This window comes from Ursus maritimus, unplaced genomic scaffold, assembly GCF_017311325.1.
Source record: "Ursus maritimus isolate PB19 unplaced genomic scaffold, ASM1731132v1 scaffold_28, whole genome shotgun sequence".
Taxonomy (NCBI): domain Eukaryota; kingdom Metazoa; phylum Chordata; class Mammalia; order Carnivora; family Ursidae; genus Ursus; species Ursus maritimus.
Genome location: NW_024425341.1, coordinates 10,006,888 through 10,030,965, shown reverse-complemented (window position 1 = coordinate 10,030,965; position 24,078 = coordinate 10,006,888). Strand labels below are relative to the sequence as shown.

Below are 24,078 nucleotides of genomic sequence, written 5' to 3'. Positions count from 1 at the left end.
ATAACAGAATTTTTTTTTTTTAAATCACAAAATGAGTGAAAAGATACATTCACAAAAAAGGAAAAAAATATTTACCAAATGTAATCAAAAGACTAGTATCCAAGATAAATATCTATAAACAATCACAAATTGTAATCTACAATTACAAAAGGACAGATCACCCCATTTTTTAAAATGGGAAGATTTAAACAGGGACTTCACAAAATAAATTCGAATTGCTAATAACCATAGAAAAACAAGCTCAAGCTCCACCTCATGAGTAATTAGGCAAATGCAAATCAGAATCTTAATGAGATGGCATCCCACGTCCACCAGATTTAAAAACATTTAAAGTGTCTGGCAATACCAGATGCTGGCAAAGACGTGGAGCAATTATAAATTCACCCACTCTTCTGGGGAGAGTGCAAATTGGTACACCCCCTTCGGAAAACTATTTTTGCATCACCTAACGTCAATGATGCACATATCCTATAAGCCAGTAATTCTACTTGTAGGTTTATACCCTGGAGAAATGAGTGCACGAGGGCACCAGAAGACACGTGCAAGAATGTTTATAGCACCACTGTTCCTAAAAGCTTCCAAAATGGCCAAAGTAGGACAGATAAACAAACTCCTATATATTCACACAATGAAATTTTCCACAGCAATAAAATAAACTACAGCTACATACATAACATCAATGAATCTCAAACACAATCCTGAGGAAAAAAGCAAAATGAACAAATCAGCCAGTATGATGCTATAATTACACCATGTTCAAAAAGAGGGAAAAGTACACTATATGGTACAAGGATATACACATAAATATTAAAGCTATAAAGAAAAACAAAAAAATGATTTCCATGGAAGTATGAACTATTTGGGGGGGCCCTCTGGGAGAAAAGAAAGCAGTTGAGTGGAAGGTACAAGGGATTTCACTTTAAAACAATTAAACTCCACTCTTCTTTATGTACATTTCTCAGCTTTAAAAAATGTTAAAACTACAAAAAGAGTTAAGGGAAAGAACTTTTTCTCACAAAACTACTTTAGGATTTGCTTCACCAAAATGAGGTTGTAAAGGAAGAAAGAAAATGACAAAAAGTCTAACACATGATAGAGAAGCAAGAAAAGAATCTCCTAGGATGATTTTAGAAGAAGCCTGCAGAACAAATAGTTCAGACTAGAACAGGATTAAAGGCTGCAGGAAGGTAGTCTTCAAGGAAAAAAGGAAAGGAAAGGAAAGGAGAAAGGCAACGAAAGAAAGGAAGAAAGGAAGAGAACTCACCACCGGGTGTTCTGAATCCTGAGAATGATTTACAGTTCGAATGGAAAGTAAAGGATAAGAAAACAACCGAAGGCACTTGTAAAATCTGGGGAGAAGTTGTGAACACCCTCCGCTGCTACAGGTGCATAAGCACTGAATAATGATTTGATTATAAAGATAATGTAACTGATTCAGAAGACACGCAGAGGGGAAGGACATGCAGGTATGGTGGCTTTTTCATAGAGCCAAATCTTCATCTTCCATGGCAGGAACTCCATACGTATCTCAAACTGAAAATTCAAGAAACAGGATAAGCATATCATTTAGAACCATGAAGGTAAATAAACTATGAAGGTAAGAAATGTCTACAAACAGCTGGAAGTGTTTGCCTCAGGAGAATAAGAAGAGTAAGGAGAAAAATAACCAGTACTGGTGAGGGCCATAGTGGATGAAGGCCATTTTTCATAAGCCTTGTAGTACTACTTTAAAACTGTACACTACACATACATATTAACTTCGATAAAATTAAAATTCAGTGGGGAGCATTTGTTCCACAAACGATTCACATACTGAACACCCATACAGTTTCAAACCGCTCCCTGAAGATCATGTATTTACAGCTAACCTATTCAAATAATGGTAACAGATTGAAAAAAAAAAAAAAACAGCTCAACTTTCTAAACTCATATGATCATCCTCATGTTTGGATTATAAAGACTTAAAACTAAAGTAGAGAGCCTTTTCCTGTGAAAAGCACCTAGTAAATCACAACTTAACACACATGCAAAACGTAATAAATTTATCATTAAGAGCATTATAATCAATAAAACAGAAATTTTACCTTGTAAAAGTTTCCATACGACTTTCGAATATTGATCCACTTTTTAGCAAAAGGAGGATATTTGAGCCTGCTTAGCCGGCACTGAATGTTCAGGAACTTACTCATATCCCACGAACTTGTAAAATCAAAAACAGGGGTGGAAAAATGATAAAATAAATGCTATACTATTCTTACTAGTATTTTAAGTCATTCTATTGGTTTTTTATTTACATGTCACCTTTTTTTCTGATATTCACACATATCATCAAGCTTGGAAAATTAACATACCTCCAAAATACTATTTCAAAAATAAACAACAAAGAAAAGTAGAAATCAGGTATATCAAATTTTTTTCATAAAAAAATCTTACTGGGCTAATCATGATCACGTTCATGGTTCCGATTACTTGGGCGGACCTCTATCTTGTTAATTATTTTTTCATAAACCCAAAATAACTCTGCTAAGCTTACTTTTAAGGCCAGGTTTATTGTATTAGGAAGTTCTTTGAGGGTGTACTTTGAAACAAAATAAAATGAAAAAGCAAATGAACAAAATATTTGAAAGACGAAAGTAGTTGTTATTAAGTGGTGAGAACACAATTTGTTCTGTTACAGCATGTTTCTACAACACTAATCAACTTACGTAGTTAAGTAGGAACATACTGATTGTGTAATATGGAAATCATGTTGTTTCATACATGGTTTTTCCTAGGGAAAGGGAGGTGATACAACAGCCGTACAAATTATAACCTTTAGCAGGAAAGAAAAAAAGCTCTCAATTCAGCTGTTGTACTGCCAACAGGAGCACTTTCAAGTATATTTTTAAAAAAATTAAAACGAGTGCTTGTCCCCAGGATCCTACTGTTTCCGTGCATTTATAATATCCTCTGAGGCAACTTCCACTAACTCGGAGCTGCCTGCCTGAGCTGCCCAAATTATTTCTGGAGGTATGAGCGATGTCTCAGAACGTGAGGCTTTTACAGAATCACACATACGGTGTTATGACAGAAACACCTACATACTTTAGCAGGAACACTGCTCATTCATGTTTAAAATTGATAGGCTTCTAAAGAGGTCAACCAACATTTTCCAAAATTTCTATTTTTAAACACAATTATAATGTGACTACACTCAACGCTTTTTTCCTATGTAAGGGTCACTAAAAAACCCTTTAGGTAAGTGACATCTCAGTTTTAGTGTACAATCTGTCCATAGTTTGAAAGAGAGGTTGATTAGGACTTCCTTCTTCAATCTTAATAGCATTATGGTATAGGAGCTGCCTTGGCACAATGCCTGTAATCCTTGTTTCAATCCTTCTGATCTTCCCTCTAAGCTTTCCATCTAACGAACACTTTTGAGCACACATTCTGAGTTCAGACTATAGGAAGCATTATGGAAGACTATCAAGTACCAGAAGTTCTTATTCAGAAAGGATTTTTAATCTCCCTGCAAATAAGTCTTACATAAAGTTTAGATATCAGAATACTCAGTCGGATGGCAGCACAAATGGTACATATATAAAAGACTATAAGACATTTTTTTTTTCTAAAAAAAAATCAGTGTGAGTTGTAGTATGTGGAGTAAAACAAAAGGGCTTTGAATAATAATGAAGCAGTAAAGGAAGAAAGCCTTCCAGTAGAGAGGAAAGCATAAATAGGTGCACAGAGAAAGGACACACCATGTGATTCATGGCCAGCATGCACACAGTGGGCCAGAATGGCAGGTGGATCAGGCTACACAGGTGGGGTAAGGTTAGATAAGAGAAACTTGAAAGCCAGACTAAGAGTCTGAACTTCTTCGAGCAAGGAAGTATCACGATAAAAACTGACTTTAGTAAAGTCATTTTAGTTTTACATATTATCTTTCTCTAGTTCTCTAGCCCTGGATTAAACTATTATCATTCTTTCCCTCCTCTTTTTTTGGTCCTTAGGATGCAAAGTTTAAGTAACAAAACAAAGTTTAGGTAGAAATAAGAATGTGATGAACACTACATCAAAAACTAATGATACAGTGGTCAGCTGAACATAATAAAAAAATAAATAACAACGTGAAAGGAAAAATGTGGTCTCCCGTGGGAGACCCCAGAACTATCAGAAAATATTTTTTTGTGGTTATTCTAAAAGTTAAATGGATATGAACATCTTTCATCTTAAAAAAGCTAGATAAAAAGTAATTTTCCTAAATACTCACCCATCTGTCAATATGCAATATTTATACTTTGTTCCTAATTCCTTCAATTTCATCCAGTCAATTACTTTTTTAAGTACCTGAGGGAAGGCATCAGCTCTGTCTACCTGATCCTGAGGATATAAAAGTAACATTTATAAAAATAAGAGTAGCTACGTGTAGTCCTGCAAATACTCAGACACAAATGTCGAAAGGAAGCGAACAGTAAGAGAAAGTCTCACCTATGATATTTTAAACTCTACATGATTTCCTTAGCTGAGATCCACCTAACATTTCGTTTTTAAGATAATTAAAAATTGTTCACAGCCAGGCATTAGGAACGTTTTCAACTGAAGTATAAAATCCTCCCAAAATTAAGATTTAAGGTCATCCATGGTCTTTCTTTTCTTTTTTCTTTTCTTTTCTTTCTTTCTTTCTCTCTCTCTCTCTCTCTCTCTCTCTCTTTCTTTCTTTGACCTCAACCCAGTGGCTTACTAATTCTCCAGAGTGGAGAAGAGGGAAATCTCCTCCCAGCTGAAAGCCATGGCCCTCTAACATGGTCTCCCTATCTCAAAGCTCAGATCTTTCCACAAAAGATGACACACCACTGCCAGACTGATCTTCCTAAATTGGTCCATCACATCACTTCCATACTTAAAATCCTCCAAACATTCTCCAAGCTTTTCAGGATAAGACACACAGACTCTTCTTCATGATGTGGCTCCCTCTGCCTACCACTTTAGCTTTATTTTCAACCACTTTCTTCCCAGCCCATACACGCTTGAACCATCCCGAACTACTTACGGTTCTGCCCTGCACACCTGAAATGCCCATTCTTTCCTGCCTATTGACCTATCATGATTCAGCCCAAGTTCACTAACTTGAAGAAGTACGACACTGGTCAGCTCTCCGTTCCCTCTATCATAAAATGCCCATAATATCCAGATAAAACACTGACTTGTCAGTCTTCTAACCATACTGTCACCACTGGTTTAGTCTGTCTGTCCTCCTGATTATAAATAGCTGAGTAAGCTGAGGAGATTGACTTGACCATATCTGTATCCCCAGTACCCTGGCAAATACTGTAGTAGGCACTCAAATATTTGTTGAGTGAATGAGTAAATGAATAAAGGAACCAAATTAATGAACAAAGAGCAATTAGAATACAACAAAAAATCAGAGACCTATAAAATTATTAAGCTATGTATCAAGTCAGGTTATAAACAGATACCTTTCAAAACTTCCTCTCCAAGTCCACCATTGTAACACTTACTTTACTAATGATGTAAACAAATTAAACCTTTAGTTTCATCATTACGAGTCCTTAAGAGGAAAGGCTAAGAAAGATTTTATAAGGTATAAAATTTGCTTTTCTACTTTTTAATATTATAATATGAAAAATATTTACGAAGTAAAGAAAGTACCACATTAATTTGTTTACAATAATTTTTTAAACTATGAAATAAAAACTAATTTCAGAATCTCTTTCAAACTCTAGAGAAAGGAACACAGAATCAGAACCTGAGTAATTCCAGTTAGGTTGATGCAGAAATCAGAAAGTTGTGTGTTAATCTCTGGTCTCACATACTGCTGGAATGTATCTTCCTACAAGGGAAGGAGAGCAAGTTAAAGTATTTTCTATGACTTCAGATATAGGACACAAAATACATGAAACATTAAGTCACAGAAGACTATAATTTTATAGGTGCTCATGGTATAGCCCTGTCTAGAATTTTAAAAATTTAAGGATAGTTCTCCACTCCCAAAGCACTCTAATTTTAATTATGTTTCATTGTCTAAAAATTTGAAGAGTGGTGCCTGGCTGGCTCAGCCGGTTAAGCGATCAACTCTTGGTTTCCGCTCAGGTCGTGATCTCACGTCACGGGTCATGAGATCCAGCCCCAAGTGGGGCTCCCTGCTCAGCTTCGAGTTTGCTTGAGATTCTCTCCCTCTGCCCTTCCCCCCACTCATGCTCTCTAATAAATATATCTTCAAAAAAATTTTTTTAAGACAGGGTGCCTGGGTGGCTCAGTTGTTAAGTGATGACTCGTGATTTCGGCTCAGGTCATGAATCTCATGGGTCGTGGGATTGAGCCCCACATCGGGCTCTGTGCTGCGCATGGAGCCTGCTGGAGATTCTCTCCCTCTGCCCCTCCCCCACTTGCGTGTGCACACAGGTGCACTCTCTATAAAATAAATAAATCTCAAAAAAAATTTTTTTAAGATGAAGCAAGTATCTGAAAGCAAGTCTTCAAGTCAAAGCTCAAATATTTTCTTGAGGAGCAAAACATTGATAATGTTGTTTCTAATATTTGAAACCATAAAGCTTAATAATGCAACCTCAACTTCAAGTTACTAACAGCTTTTTAAATAATAATAAACTCTTTGAAGAAATGCCAATCATTGGTTATAATAAATTAGCTCTAGATTATTACTCTCTCATCTACTCCTGACTAATCCTTATTTTTCTACTGATTCCAGTAAACTGAATTCTGAATAGTCAAAATTGAACTACATGAGATGTAGTAGTTTAAAGGGTGACAGTATTATATTTTGTAGCACTTTTAACCTCTTCAAGCTTTCACACTCGTCTTCTCATCTTATAATCACAACTCTATGAACTCATAAGGCCAGTACTGTTAACATCAAGCTCAGATCTCAAAGTGCTTTTTTCTCTATTTTAATACTGCCTCCCTAAACATGCTAAGTCACTTGTTAAAACTTAAGGACAATTTCAAAGCCTAAGGGCAGCAATCATTAATACCAGGTAGATACAGAGAAAAAGACAAAGAGTATTTTTTGTGACAGAAGATTCAAAAATTAAGAAAAGTAAATGTTTTATTTTCTAAGAATAAATTCTTTCTTCACACTAGGGTATTAAGTCAATGAGTTATAAAGGTTATTACTGTAAAAGAGCAAAATTAAAGAACAGCAAAAAATGTTTGCACTTCAAAAGTTAGATGCTCTTTACTTACCAGACACACTGCAGAAGGAAAAATTCCACTTAATTGAATTTCAGATAAATGAAGACTTTATCCTTTTAAACATCAATATTTTTATAATTTTCAATGAAAATCTTTCAAAAATATGCTGCAACTTCCCTTACAGGCAGGTAATATAAAACATACTATTAATAAAACTTTATTCGCTACTTAACACTTTTATCAGAATGATGCTATAGAGAACTATGCACTTGTTGACCAAATATTTAGCTATCACTTAAGTAATACATAGTAAGTTAACAGGTGATAACGGTTATTAAACAGTAAAGCAGGGGCGCCTGGGTGGCGCAGTCGTTAAGCGTCTGCCTTCAGCCCAGGGCGTGATCCCAGCGTTCTGGGATCGAGCCCCACATCAGGCTCCTCTGCTAGGAGCCTGCTTCTTCCTCTCCCACTCCCCCTGCTTGTGTTCCCTCTCTCGCTGGCTGTCTCTGTCAAATAAATAAATAAATAAAATCTTAAAAAAAAAAAAAAAAGTAAAGCAGACCAGGTAAATGGGATCAGAAAAAAAGGGGGGTCCAGCTACACTATTAAATAGGTCATCCATCACCTTTATGCAGAAGGTGGCAACTAAGGAAGGGAGGGAGGGAGGAATTAGCAGCAAGACATCTGGAGGAAAGGAATTAGAACTAAAGCCCTGGAAGGTGAAGGGGTAGAACATGCCTGGCATTTTGGAAAAATAGCAAGCAGGTCAATATGGCATAATCAGAGGTAATAAGAGGCCAGCTCATGTTAAGGAAAATGGCTTTTACTGAGTTAAATAGAGAACCACTAAAGGGTTTTAAGCAGAGAAGGGAAATGATTTGACTTATATTTTATAAGGATCACTCTGGCCACTATGTTGAGAATTGGCTGTAAGAGACAAGGAAGGAAACAGAGACCGCTTTGCTAGTGAATGCAGTAAATCCAGACAAGAAATTATGGGGGCTCAGACTAGAGTCATAGCAGTGCAGTTATGTGGCTGGGTTCTGGATGTATCCTGAAGGCAAAGCAAATGGGAGTTGCTGTTGGTCTGGATGTGCGGTGGGAGAGAAACAGGAGTCAAGGATGACGCCAAGGTTTTGAACTGAGTAATTAAAGGACAGAGTTGCCACCACTCAAGCTAGGGAAGGCTGAACATACAATGGGTTGAGAGTAATTTGAGTTTGGGACATGTGAAGAGGTCTGTTTAAATATCGAAGTAGATTGGATTTGGGATAGAGGTCCGGGTTGGAAATATAGATCTGTAAGTCTTTAGCATATAGTTTCTTTTTTTTTTTTTTTTTTAAAGATTTTATTTATTTATTTGACAGAGATAGAGACAGCCAGCGAGAGAGGGAACACAAGCAGGGGAAGTGGGAGAGGAAGAAGCAGGCTCATAGCAGAAGAGCCTGATGTGGGGCTCGATCCCAGATCGCCGGGATCACGCCCTGAGCCGAAGGCAGACGCTTAACCGCTGTGCCACCCAGGCGCCCCTTTAGCATATAGTTTCTAAAAGCTATGGAAGTAGATGAAATTAAGGAAGAGGATCTACATAGAGAAGAGGACCTAGGACTGAATCCTGGGGTATTCAGTATTAGGAGCTGTGAAGAAAAGAAGGAACCAGCAAAGGAAATTATAAAGGGGAACCCAATGAGGCTGGAGACAAATCAAGAGAATGAGGTGTACTGAAAGTCACTTGCAGAAAACATTTTAAGGACAAAGTGGCCTATCATACCAGGATTCAGGTAAAGGTCCAAGATGACACTAATGAGAGATTGTAGTGGAGTGATGGGATTGAAGACAGTGTGAATTTAAGAGAGCATGTGAGGAAACAGCAGTATGTACCTTTTTCAAAGAACAAACAAATAAGGTAGCTGGCAGGGAAATGGGATAGAGTGAAAGCTTTTTATGGTGTGAAAAGTAAAACATCTGTATGAATGGGAACATTACAGTAGAAAGCAATAAATCTACTGTCTAAATGAGGGCAAAGACTTGCTAGAACAATGTCCCTGAGTAAGAAAGAGAAGTGGAATCCAGTGAGTAATGCAATATTATTACCTTCATGGTTGTCATTTTTTCCTTTTAATTTATTGACTTTAATCTTCTTTGGACAAGGAAATTATATAAATAGTCTGATTATAACTAAAAGACTGTGAACAACACTAAGAAAAAAACCTACGCATTTTAATACACAAGGCTTTTTATACTTGCTCCCAACGTGTTGGTGGCAACTGGGGATAGAAAGACATAACTTCTGGATGGCCAAGATGTTGATATATCCTTGCTCAGATTTTACAAGGCAAAGAGTAGTATCTGGAGAATTCCTGCTGACTTCCTGAACTAATAATGCAGTGATAATAAGTATCTAAAGCATGTATGTTATAGGTCTTGAAGCCAAGGTTAGAAGTGTCATTTCCCCACTAAAATTTTCACCAGAAAGATGGCCAGTTCTAAGTTGAAAAGTGATTTCTGTAATTTGCCATTTTTAGAGATCACAGCATACAGTAGTCCATAGCAGTGGTTCTCACCCCGACCGCATGTCAACTGAGAAGCTTTAAAAACATGCTGATGTCCGGGACTTCACCACAGAACAACTAAATCAGAATCTCTGGGATGTGGGCCAGACATTTGTTTCCCCTCCCTAGGAGATTCTTATGTCCAGCCAGATATGTGTTCCAAGCAAACAGAAAAAAACACTATAATTTTAGCTATTGGAAAAGGAGAGAAGTATCCTTTGCAATTCTTTCATTACAGCTTTTCTATTAATCAAGCTGATACAAAGTACACAAGAGCAAACAGCCCACTTCAGAATTCCCATTCAGCTTTAAAACAGGAAATGAGTTTGCTGCTCTACCTGAGAACACCAGAATAGTTGCTGCTAAGAATAAAATTGAAATACAACAATTCACTTACTATTTCTAAGGTATGGGTATTCAGTAAAACCACAGGAAATTCAATTATTTCATGTATAAATTCAGGTGGGTTACCCTCTTCACAAGTGGCTTCAAAATCAATGATACAAATGTAGTCGTAGTAACTGTCAGCACAACTGCCCTCTTTCAGCATGAGCTTCTGCTTCTTGTAATAGTTTTTCAGCCTTTTCTTTAGCACATCCTTTACCCCTCTGAGGAAAGAAGAAGAAAATGAACTGAGGTGAATTTTACAATCAAGAATCTGAAGCCTTACCTGCTGACATTGGGTTGACCACTGGCAGTCGCAGCATAATTTAGCAAATATTAGCTAAAATAAATGTAAAGAAAGCAAAACTTAAAGCTAAATTAGCAAAGAATCAAAATCAAATATAACAGCATCAACATTTTCCTTCCCGAGTAACTTTTTGTTTTTTGTAGTACATAAGAGCACTTCTCCTACACTAGTATTTCAAACCATAAGCCTTGTTAGCATACACCACCTACAAAGCCATATTGCCTTATATACTAAGATGATTGATGTATTACAAAAACTGAAATTGATGTTGAACTATTCTACAGGCCAAGCACAAATTTCAGAGTAAGAAAATTCAGGTAAATGGAACATTTATGATGTCTCTTTCCTTCCTTTTTTTTTTTTTTTTTTTTTTTTAGGTTAAACAACTAAAATATCTATATGAAATGAAAGCACTAGGAGCCTAGCATGTAAAGTTGAATGTCTATTAGCTACTTAACTAGGAAAACTCATTTAGAAGATACCCTAGTGTAAACCATGTCTAGAAGAACACTGTCATACTCAATAGGTTCTTAACTGGAAGTAGGTTTTTTCATTTACCATGGGTAGAATTTAATTTAGGAGACCACAGTATTTTCAAAATATATGTTCTACAAATGGTGGGTGGAGAAAGGGATGTTCTAAATAGATAACAATGGTTGGTAATGGTAGTCATGTTCTTCAAACTGCATGTATTCCAAAAATTAAAAGTCATGACCAGTGCTGACTTTCTTCAGTGTTACTTGTTTGACTCCTACTAACAGTTTATAAATACAAAATGGTAGTAAAAAGTAAGAGGATCTAAATTGTAATTAGTGTGTAGTGACAACTCAGGCATTTTGGTCACATCACCGATTAGTGACTATTAAAAAAAAATTTAACCTTTTATTTTCCTTTCTAAACTACCAATGAAAAGGAATCCTATTCATGAGAACATTGACAATTAACCAGTTGTTTTAAGACAAAATGTTTTAATATGTGGGGTGCCTGGGTGGCTCAGTTGGTTAAGCAGCTGCCTTCAGCTCAGGTCTTGATCCCAGGGCTCTGGGATCAAGCCCCACGTCGGGCTCCCTGCTCGACGGGGAGCCTGCTTCTCCCTCACCCTCTGCCTGCTGCCCCCACCCCGCTTGTGCTCTGTCAGATAAATAAAATATTTTTTAAAAATGTTTTAATATATTTATTTGCTTGAGATTTTCTAAATCACCAAAATCTAGGAAGGAAATCCCTTAACCTCCTTCATATTAAGGTATTGTGAGTGATCTCTGTGTTATGTAACAGCTCTGGATTCCTTTGTCTTAATTTCTCTCTCTTTCGGGGGTCGGGGTTAAGATGGCGGAGTAGGGAACCCCTTTTTCAGCTGGTCCCCTGAGTCGAGTTGGATAGGTACCAGACCAGCCTGAACATCCACAGAATCAGCCTGAGACACAGGAAGATACATCTGGATCTCTACAAATGAACATCTCCAGCGCTGAGTACTGAGGTGCAAAGTGGGAGCCGTGAAACCGCGCACAGATATTGGAAGATAAACGGAAGGGGGAGGGAGCCGCAGCGTTAGGTCGCCAGGAAGCGGTAGCCACCTGCACGGGGGAGCGGGCGGACTCGTGGATCGGCACCCGTGAGAGAGCAGACTGGGACCGTGAGCCGGGGAACCGCGCCACCAGACTGAAACGGAGCTCCGGTGTGCTCACTGGAACCAGACTGAGACCAGGAGCTCCGGAGCACGCTGGGGCGGCTGGCGGTGTTAGAAACACAAAGGACAGAGACCCGCTGGCCCTGGAAGTGAGGCGCACTTCCCGGGACGCTACAGGGTTGAGCAGCACCAACAGAAACAGAGTTAACGTGGCCAGAACATCAGTGGAGAACGGGCCGCAATCCCTCTGTTCTGAGACAGAGGCTGAAATTCGGCCGCTGCTGCTCTGACTCTCAGAAGAGGCACAGCAAACCGCCAGGGAAAGCCGCCAGAGAACAAAAGCCTGGAAATACCGGCTCACAGGGTGACCATCCCCATCCCCCTCACAGGGGACACGGAGACTCTACCCAAACAGGGTAGCCTGAGTATCGGCGCAGCAGGCCCCTCGCCCAGAAGGCAGGCTGAAAAGTCAAGAAGTCCACATCCCTAAGATCCCTATAAAACAAGGGCACATGGCCTCGGTCCCGTTCAATAATTTGGGCTCTGGACAACCCCGCAACCTTTCCTCATCAGAAAGTCGAGAAGGAGAAATACCCCCCAGCAAAGAAAAGACAATGAGTCTGTGGCCTCTGCCACAGAACTAATGGATATGGATATAACCAAATTATCAGAAATGGAATTCAGAGTAACAGTGGTCAGGATGATGTGTAGACTTGAAAAAAGTATTAACGAAAATGTTAATGAGAATATAGAATCTCTAAGGGCGGAAATGAGAGCGAATCTGGCAGAAATTAGAAATTCTATGAGCCAAATGCAATCAAAACTAGAGGCTCTGACGGCCAGGGTGAATGAGGCAGAAGAATGTATCAGCAAATTGGAGGACGGGTTAGTAGAAGAAAAAGCTAAAACAGAATCAGGACTTAAAAAAATCCATGCCCAAGAATGTAGGTTACAGGAGATTACTGACTCAATGAAATGTTCCAATGTCAGAATCATCAGCATCCCCGAGGGGGTGGAGAAAAACAGAAGTCTAGAAGAGATATTTGAACAAATTGTAGCTGAAGACTTCCTTAATCTAACAAGGGAAACAAACATTCATGTCCAAGAGGCAGAGAGGACCCCTCCCAAGCTGAACCACGACAAACATCCACTATTATTCAACATAGTACTAGAAGTCCTTGCAACAGCAATCAGACAACAGAAAGGGATAAGATAAAATGTATCTAAATCGGCAAAGAAGAAGTCAAACTGTATCTCTTCACAGATGACGTGATACTCTATATGGAAAACCCAAAGGAATCCACTCCCAAACTATTAGAACTTATAGAGCAATTCAGTAATGTGGCGGGATACAAAATCAATGCTCAGAAATCAGTTGCATTTCTATACACGAATAATGAGACTGACGAAAGAGAAATTAGGGAATCCATCCCATTTACAATAGCACCAAAAACCATACGTTACCTTGGAATTAACTTAACCAGAGACGTAAAGGACCTATATTCTAGAAACTATAAATCACTCTTGAAAGACATTGAGGAAGACATAAAAAGATGGAAAGATATTCCATGCTCATGGATCGGAAGAATTAACATAGTTAAAATGTTCATGCTACCCAGAGCAATCTACACTTTCAATGCTATCCCGATCAAAATACCGATGACATTTTTCAAGGAACTGGAACAAATAGTTCTTAAATTTGTATGGAAACAGAAAAGGCCCTGAATCGCCAGGGAACTGTTGAAAAGGAAAAACAAAGCTGGAGGCACCACAATGCCGGATTTCGAGCTGTACTACAAAGCTGTGATCACAAAGACAGCATGGTACTGGCACAAAAACAGACACATAGACCAATGGAACAGAATAGAGAGCCCAGAAATGGACCCTCAGCTCTTTGGGCAACTAATATTTGATAAAGCAGGAAAAAACATCCGGTGGGAAAAAGACAGTCTCTTCAATAAATGGTGCTGGGAAATTGGACAGCTACATGCAAAAGAATGAAACTTGACCACTCTCTCACACCATACACAAAATAAACTCCAAATGGATGAAAGACCTCGATGTGAGACAGGAATCCATCAAAATTCTAGAGGAGAACATAGGCAGCAACCTCTACGACATCGGCCAAAGCAACCTTTTTCATGACACATCCCCAAAGGCAAGAGAAACAAAAGATAAAATGAATTTATGGGACTTCATCAAGATTAAAATTTTCTGCACTTCCAAGGAAACAGTCAGAAAAACTAAGAGGTAGCCCACGGAATGGGAGAAGATATTTGCAAATGATGCTACAGATAAAGGACTGGTATCCAAGATCTACAAAGAACTGCTCAAACTCAATACACGAGAAACAAATAAACAAATCAAAAAATGGGCAGAAGATATGAATAGACACTTTTCCAATGAAGACATACAAATGGCTAACAGACACATGAAAAAATGTTCAAAATCATTAGCCATCAGGGAAATTCAAATCAAAACCACACTGAGATACCACCTTACGCCAGTGAGAATGGCAAAAATTAACAACACAGGAAACAGCAATTGCTGGAGAGGATGTGGAGAAAGGGGATCCCTCCTACATTGTTGGTGGGAATGCAGGTTGGTGCAGCCACTCTGGAAAACAGTGTGGAGGTCCCTTAAAAAGTTAAAAATTGAGCTACCCTATGATCCAGCCATTGCACTACTGGGTGTTTACCCCAAAGACACAGACGTAGTGAAGAGAAGGGCCATATGCACCCCAATGTTCATAGCAGCAATGTCCACAATAGCTAAATCGTGGAAGGAGCCGAGATGCCCTTCAACAGATGACTGGATTAAGAAGTTGTGGTCCATATATACAATGGAATATTACTCAGCTATCAGAAAGAACGAGTTCTCAACATTTGCTACAACATGGACGGCACTGGAGGAGATAATGCTAAGTGAAATAAGTCAAGCAGAGAAAGACAATTATCTTATGATTTCTCTCATCTATGGAACATAAGAACTAGGAAGATGGGGAGGGGAAGAAAGGGATAAAGAAAGGGGGGGTAATCAGAAGGGGGACTGAAGCATGACAGACTATGGACTCTGAGAAACAAACTGAGGGCTTCGGGGGTGGGGGTGGGGGAATGGGATAGACTGGTGATGGGTAGTAAGGAGGGCACATATTGCATGATGCACTGGGTGTTATACGCAACTAATGAATCATCGAACTTTACATCAAAAACCAGGGATGTACTGTATGGTGACTAACATAATATAATAAAAAAACATTAAAAGAAAAAAAAATAATTTCTCTCTCTCTCTTTCTTGGAGAAGCTGTGCTTACTCGAAGGGGTGCCTGCAAACCTAGTGGCAACACAAAAAATAATCAAGTGCTCCAGAGAGAAACTTGTCATCTTTAATATCTCCTTTGTCATCCACATCCAAATAATCACCACTTTTGCCAATTCTAACTCAGAAAAAGATTCAGAATCTGGTTCTCCTGAATTGTCTCTAGTATGGTCCCCATGAGCTCCTTGGACTCTGGCAAATGCCTCTAATGCCACAACCCTCCTTTTCATTCTTTACCCCACTTGAGAACTACCCACTAAAGCCAATTTCTTGCTAAAATATCTGCAGTGACTCCCGTGCTTATACATTAAACGGACTTCTGCATATAGTTCCTTCACAACTTAGCTACGACCTATCATTTCAGTATCCTCTTCAGATGCTCCCACTCCCCATGGTACATCGAACACTGCAGACAAAACATTGTATAAGCCACTGCCTAATATGTGGTATGCTTTCTTGTTTTGTAACTTGGGTTGCACAATAGCTGACTATTTAGCAGAAAACATATCTACAGAAATTAGTTTTGAGTTCTTTCTGCCTCAATTACCCTCCATTGCTTTTCTGTTTGGCCTATCAATTCGATCATCACTCCTGAATTCCTAAGACAGACTCTCTTCTTTATTTGCATGCTGTACTGGGCCAGACCTCCAACACAGCACTGGTCACACTGTAGTGATTGTCTGTGTATATTCCCAAAAGACTGTCTGCTTTCCAAAGTCGGGAATATACATATCTATTTCACTTTTGTAACTTTAGTGCCCAGTGTAGTGTTTAGAAATCAGTAAGTGCTTGTGAATAAATGTACGAACGTAAAATTAGATCTCTGTCATGCAAGTCACAAGTAAGCAACTGATTTTCATCCCTAGGAAGGACAAAAATTTTGCTCAGAAAAATCTTCACAGGCTGTATCTTCATAACAAGAGTCAGGGGGAAATGAGGTAAAATTTTTACTCACAAGTTATCATGTAGACAATCTAAAAGGTAAAAAAGTACATGTGTGCTCTTTTGAAAAGCAGTGAAGATCTATTTTAAAGCAAAGAGGAGGAATATTGCCAAAAAGAGAAAAAGGATACAGGAAGACCCACAAACAATAACAGTTTTCACCTATTGCATACAGTCAATTTTTTCTTAATGCCTGGCAACTGAATTGTCTATCAAAAATATGCATGCTTTTCTGGATTCCAAAGGTCATTCTTACCCCATGCCCAAGTCGAAATAAAGTGATTTGTTTTACAAAAAATTACAAAAACTGAGTATGTATACATCTCACTGAAGACACACACACACACACACACACACACAGAGTTGGTTAAGCTGCACTGTTTTCTAATTCAATATACAGTTAAACATAATACATACTATCATTCTGCATACTTTTAGTAACTAAAACAGGAAAAAATATTTCCCGGTAAGTGATTTTTTTAAAATTATCAGGTTTCAAAGAAACCCTCTTTATAAAAATAACAGACAAAATTTTATATATATATATATATAGATATATATATAGATATATATATATCTATATATATATCATATATCCAATCTCATTAATAAGATATAATTAACAATTAACCAAATGAGCAACTAAAAAAATTTGAAACATATTTAGTGTAAGATAGCTACACCTATACATTGTGGGTAGACTGTCAAAATACTCAGACTTCAACTCAGCAGTCTCAGTCTATCGCCTAAGAGACTGTCAGAAATAATCAGAGTTGCACATAAATATTCACTTTAAGAATGTAAATTATAGCTGTTATCTGAATTGTTAATAATGGTTATCTCTTTATGGTAGGATTACAGACAACTCTTAATTTTACAATGTTTTCAGGATTTTCTAGGATGAACATGTACGACCTTTAAATTTTTAAAAAGTTATTCCTAATTACCTGGTTTCAAGCTTGAATTCCGAAAGTTTAGCTCTGAGTTCTTCCTTACTCATTCTGTTAATGCAGCCATTTGTAATAGCAATCTCTTTGTAAACTGGGTCACTGAAATCACTTGCGTTGGAGGTAATGAACTTAGATCCTTTCGTTTCTTGGCCATCGAATCTACATCGTTGCTTTTTCTACCAAAAAAAGATATAGCTTATAATTAATACAAAGATCTTAAAGGTTCAAATCCTGAGGCCTATTCATGCTACATGTCAATGAAAAGTACCTAGAAAGAAGAAAGATGTGTTTCCAATATAATTTACCCTGCTGTTCTGAATCATGAGATTTCTTAAAGGAAATGAAGCTAAATAAAAATAGCACTGGTGTTGGGAGCACTTCAAACAGAGCCCCAGCTGACCATTTACTAGCAGCATGACCTTGGATGGTTACTTATTAGCCTCTGATCTTCAGTTTCCTTCCCTATAAAATAAAGAATAATAATAACTGTTCCAAGTGGCATTTGGTATTTGGTAATGGTAAACAGTATTTAAACAATGTTATTATAGGGGTGCCCGGGTGGCTCAGTTGGCTAAGCATCTGACTTCAGCTCAGGTCATGATCTTGGGGTCCTAGGATGGAGCCCCTGCTTATTGGGGAGTCTGCTTGTCCTTCTCCCTCTGCTCCCCACCTCTGCTCATGCTCTCTCTCTCTCCAATAAATAAATAAAATCTTTGAAAAAAAATTTTTTTTAAACAAGGTTGTTATAAGGATTAAATGAGATTATGTATATCAGGCTCCTGACACCATACCCACTATGGCAACTAATGGGAACTTTATTACCATCATAGATTATAGAACAGACCTTTTCACAAATGACATTCTAAAATTTACAAACTAATGTTTAAGTGAACTTTTACAAGATCATGCATGTATAAGTCAGTGACTTCCTGAGAATTTTTTTTAAAAGATTTTATTTATTTGAGAGAGGGAGAGAATGCGAATGTGTATGAATGGGGTAAGGGCAGAGGGAGAGCAAGAATCTCAAGCAAAGTTCCCGCTGAACACAGAGCCTGATGTGGAGCTTGATCCCACAACCCTGAGATCATGACCTGAGCCAAAATCAAGAGTCAGACGCTTAACCAACTGAACCACACAGGTGTCCCCCAAGAAGTTTTTAACCTGACTTCATTTCACTAAGTTAACAGAAATTGCCCAACATAAAAACAAAATGGACTACATAGAAACCTAGTTCAAAACTTCCTAGAACCCAAAGCAAAGGAGGAAATGTATGCGGTTTCAAAACACACAATTTCTAAAACTCACATGTGTACCAATTATTCAGAAGAACTACCGTTACTATATTACAAATCTTTCTACTTTCCTTAAATCAAAATCTGTGTTGAGAAAAAAAACATGACTCAACTGTAATCACTCCACAGGTAGTCCAACATTATTAATATGCTAAGTATCAGAGTTCCATTTATAAGTTAATTATTTTCCAAAAGCAATGTCACAAATATTAGCTATGTTTCAGAATTTTCAAAAAGACTTTGGAACTTACCATTAATCCATATTAAAATTTGTTAACTTAGTCATAATTTACCACATTATCCCCATGTGAACTTTAATGACAGATTAAGAAGGGATAACTACGGACAGGCCAAAGACCCTGACTTAGCACTAATCCTAGTGGTTCAGAACTATTTCTCACTCAAAGCTCTCAATTTAAAACAAAACACATTTATTAGAAATGTAATGCTAGGTATTGTGCTAGAGTACACAAGAATTACTCCTATCTCCTCAGAGGAAGAGATGAGCAATCCCAATGTGTGAACTGTCCATAAACTGAAGAGTAACTATATTGAAGTTCCTTGCTGACAAATGTTTAAAAAACTTTATTACACTGATCTCTGAGTAAAGCTAAGGAAATACTAGCTTTTAATAATACGTTAAATTTATAATACCTAGCTACTTTATCACTAGAATTTAATCAAGATCATTTATCTTGTGTCTTTAAACTTACATTGAATTTTAAACTTCATCTTCAGTCAGGTGAAAATTTAGGTCAACAATGAGTAACAGTTTGTCTACCAAAACAGAAGGCTCAGTCAATTCAAGCAAAATTTACTCTTTGGCTAAGTCCTCTAATTCACTTGCTTAATTCTTATCTAAAATTGTAGCTACAAAAATTACCCACAAATAACACTAAGGCCTCTTCTAAATCTGCTATAAATCATGATTTCTTTAAAGGAAGATCTGCTTCCTCTCCCAGATCCAACTCTAGCTCTTTCAGTGAAGCTCAGGGAAGTCAAGGTCCAGTTCTTTAGTGATCAGTGTTTTCCTCCAAATTTAAGGTCTACACTAATGGTTTCCGAAGGTTGCTCAAGTCAATCCACTACGCAGCAGAAAGAAAACGTTAAAAACCTAACATGTACTATTAATCTACTAAAATGTGTAATTAGTTTACTAAATAATACATAGACTGACGGTGGCATCCTCCCCAATGTCTATGTCCACCTGTCACACCTCACATAAAGTACCGGACATATAATGTGGAAAGGGTGGACAGATTCCATAGTATGGGGAAGAATATTCACTTTCACAGTATTGTGACATTCTGCAATTTTCCTGTGTTCAAGTAAATAACTGTATGACTTATATTATCCCCAATAAGAAGACATTTAATTATGGGAAGTGATCATAAAAATCTTTTATACCAAAAAGAGGCTTACTCTCTTGCCTTAAGTACTTAAAAATATTTTTGAACTTCAAGTTACATATTTTCATTTACAAGACAGGTGTTCCAAAATTGCTGTCATTTTCTGTGATGAGAAAGGGATTAATAACTTGAAATTTAGGTTTCTTTTATTTTAACAAACACAACTTGTTATTTCAACGTGAAAGTAAATACGTTTTAACAATAAGATAAAAAGGTAACTGTTTATCAAAAGAAACTTTTCTCTGTGGCAAGAACATTTTAAAAAGTTAATTTTGAAATGTTTTCATTATTTTATTGCCAAAAAACTGCATTACCTATAAACAAAAAACCTCTGCAACTACATGCAAAAAAAACCCCCAAAAATAAAACAAAAAAACCCCTTAGAAGTATAATTTAGCTGGATTAAAATTCTTCCAAAAGAAGAGTTCCGATGAAATTGGAACCCACTTGCTTAAAAATATAAAAATGCAACACCTGTTAGTTTACAAAAACAATGACATTAGGGATAATGAAAATGTACTTAGCTGAGGTCCAACAAAATACTTTGCTTAATTGACGTTGAAAAAAAAAACTGTATCACCATTTATTAACGGTATCCAACAATAAGTTTTTAACAAATATGAGTCACTAAAACCAATTTGGAACATTGACCTAAGTCTTAAGTAGCTATATCTCAAAGTTTCAAGACTTTCAAATATAATGAAGTATATTCAATTATTTTTAAACTAACACGATGATCTCAGACTGAAGAAGAAAGTGTTTCTTTAGAGGGAAGGGGCATGGAAGGCCTCTTTGAAAGTAGTATATTAAAGGGAATGTAATAACTATGCAAAGAGCCAAAAGAAGAGCATGCAGGGCAAAGGAAGCATACAAAGATCCTTAATAAGAAAGACCATCCACCATAAAACAACAACAACGAAGCCAGGGACTCTGAGAGCAAAAGGTAAGAATTGTGAGATGAATTCAGCAAAGGAGGCAGGAGCCAGGTCCTGCCGGGCAGCAAACTGAAGACTAGGAAGGGGAGAAACCCAGTCAGATATATGTTATTAAGATTATTCTAGCTGCTCTGTGGAGACCTAACTGTAGATGCAAGAGTAAGAAAGCCTCGTGCACGTACCCATTCTATGAAGTGCTCCGCATACGTTACTGAAATGAAATGACCATTTTTAGTATTAGATTATTTACAATCTGCAGCGCTAGTCAACAATAATTTATACTTGTCAAATAAGATAAGTAAGTTTTAAGACCGTCTTCACAATTTTGCTAACTAGGATCTACCAATAAGTTGTCAAAATCATTACGGAAAATAAGTCCTATGAAAGGTCTATATGAAATAGTAGCAAATGGGCAAAAAGCTCCAACTAATAGGCACAACCACCTTCAGTTAAGGCTGGGAGGTAATGGGCTTCAGGTCTTAAGAAATGACATACCTAGAGCATAGGGTGCGCTTTTTATAACGTAACCTACCAATTACCTATAAGGGCTAGACGGAATGACTACAGCAACAGTGTGCACAGGATATTTGGAGCAGAATTCCCACCAGAACTTGTAAAACCACAATTCACACACTTCTCTTCTTGACTATTTCCTCACATCCAGAGGGTAATTCGGGCGAGAGGGGGCTCAGTGACAGCCAAGACACCGGAGCTGGGGACAGGGGAAGCGGCCAGGGCTGGGGTCGAACGGCGTTCAGACTGAGGTTTCTGCGGAACACCCCAGAAGACAGGGACGCGGGCGTCTGGGAAGGGCCGCGCACCGACCGCCGGGCGCGGGTGGACTCACCTCGGGATTCGGATGCTGCGGCTCCTCCCCACACTCCGACCTGGGCGACTCCAGCCGCGCGGTAGCCACGGCCTCGCTGCCAGGTTGTTTGCTCCGCTCATGCTCCATGCCGGCTGTCACGTAAGAGGAAAGCTGCTGGAGCCCGATACTTGCTCACTCTCACTCGGCCAAGACCGAATGCCTCGCTTTTCTCCGTTGAAAAATTACCGGGCTCGCGTTCCCGCGGCGGCGGCCACACAAACTCGAGCGGACACCTCCCACTTCCGGGAGCGTGTGGCGTCCACACGCCGCGCAGGCGCAATGAGCGGGCGCGCGCCGAACGCTAGCGCAATCAGCAGACGGGGGAGGGAGGAAGAAGGTGAGGGAGGCGCGCGCGGGAGTATATGGATGTTGGTGTCACAGTGGGGGCGAGCGCGTGTTGTGTTGTGTTACAATTACTCAAGAGTCTAGACTACTCACTAGAAGATACCACCAGAGTGCACGATCTCATCACCCTATTTCCTAAGGAGAAAAACGAGGCGTACCGTGAAGAGAGGTGAATCTGTAAAACAATTTACATTTTCCGTGAGGAGTTTAAGTCGTCCACTTCTGGGCAAGAGAAAATGGGCCTGGACTTACTAAAAACTGAGCAAAATATATGAAAACAGCTGTTTTCAGATATTGGGCGATAGGCAGTTCTGGACTGTTGTACCTGAGAGAAAAGAAGCAAACAAGATGAGCCTTATATGGCTTTCTGCCCAGACACTTTACGGTTTGAGGTGCAGGGAAGGGGAACTCAGAAGCAGACCTAGGATTTCACTAGGAAGACAGAGGTCTGACTGAGTTAAAAGACAAAGATTGGAGTTTAGGAAATTTGGAGAGGCCAAACTGGTTGGAATCTAGGAGGCGGAGTTCGTGGAAAAAGAGCTTCAGAATCTACATAGGAATATCCTTAAATCTTCAGCTGCATAAAAATCCACGGACGGGTCATGTGAAATTCCGCAAGGCCCAGAAAGAGCAATTATGAGGAGCAGTAAGCCAAACAATTCTCAGAGCTCGCACAGGCCTGGGACTCATTTGAGTTCCCCACAGCCAGAGTGGAGAAACTGTGGAATATGTGGAACGTGCTGTAGAGACCCCAGAAGTGTCATGCTTTAGTTGTGAGGTAAACCAGCCCTAGATTCTGGGCTCTAGAGTAAAAGCTGTTGTAGACTCTTCAGGACCTTAAAGCTCGGAAAGGATCAAACTGCTCAGTGACTCACCTGACTGCCTACCAGAACAAAGGTTGATTTTAAGAGACTACAACAAAACTCAGGATGCAACAGCATTAAGTTGAAAATATCAGGCATCCACCAGTTAAAAATCAATAGACATGCCAAGTAAGTAGGAAAACAAATCAAAATATATCAGACAGGCAATAGAAACATAGCCAGAAATGACACTAGTGGTGGCATTAACAGGCAAAGACTTTAAGCATCTATTGTAAATGCACTCAATGTGCATTGATTTAAAGGGGAAAATGATTGGAGAGGAACAAGATTTTTTTTTCTTAAAGCAAATAGAATTTCTGGAGATGAAAATTATAATATGTGAAATTTTAAAAAAAATCTCTGAAGGGAATGGATAGCACATTTAGCACTGTAAGAAAAAGAAGAAGAAATAATGAAGACCTAGCAGTAGAAGCAATCCAAAATGACCTGCAGAGAAAATAGATGGAAAAAAATTAGCAGAGCCTCTGTGACCTATGGGACAATAAAAAAAAAAATTAAAATTTTTGGAAGAGGACTTCAACTGCCTCCATTTTGACCTCAAACTTTCTAAATAAGTTCTTCTTGCCAGCTTGCCTCCTAACTCAGGCAGAAAACCCTGAGGGCAAAGTATACCCTGATGGGAACTGAAACTACCTCCTCAAGTGATAAGGACTGCCTTGAGCTAGCAAGACCCCACCCATGATTGACCCCAAGAAAATGGTTGACTAGACCTTCACTGCCCACCTGTATGTACTCACCCACCTTTGTCCCACATTTTCCCTATATAAACCTAGAAGTATTTTCAGCACTTTGAAGACATCTTTGAGATAACTAGTCCACTGTGTTCCCAGTGTTGGTCTCAAAGAAATAAATGTCTTTCTTGTTTCACCACCACTAGTTCTTCTGCCTTTGGATTTTGTCAGTGGTGAGTAGCCTAACCTGGTCTGTTTGGGACCACCCTCTAGAGCCAGGTGCTGATAAATATAAAGAATACACCAGACAGGCCACATCATAATCACACTGGTAAAAACAGTGATAAAGAGAAAAATCATGAAAGCAGCTAGAGAAAAAAAGGCATAGAGCACAATAAGAATTTTTATAGATTTCTCATTAGAAACTGCAAACCAAAAGTAA

The 24,078-nt window shown here is 38.5% G+C and overlaps 1 protein-coding gene across 1 annotated transcript in view; it reads right to left on the bottom strand.

The window, feature by feature from the left end:
• Positions 1-21,964, bottom strand: part of ERI1 (exoribonuclease 1) — a 30,611-nt gene extending 8,647 nt beyond the window's left edge. The window contains exons 1-6 of the mRNA XM_008686578.2: positions 21,716-21,964; positions 17,230-17,408; positions 10,102-10,312; positions 5,750-5,833; positions 4,253-4,362; positions 2,085-2,199 (exon numbers count right to left, since the gene is read on the bottom strand). Coding sequence (XP_008684800.1) covers positions 2,085-2,199; positions 4,253-4,362; positions 5,750-5,833; positions 10,102-10,312; positions 17,230-17,408; positions 21,716-21,823 — 807 coding nt within the window. The 5' untranslated portion in view covers positions 21,824-21,964. The remainder of the gene's footprint in view (positions 1-2,084; positions 2,200-4,252; positions 4,363-5,749; positions 5,834-10,101; positions 10,313-17,229; positions 17,409-21,715) is intronic.
• Positions 21,965-24,078: the final 2,114 nt, after the last annotated feature.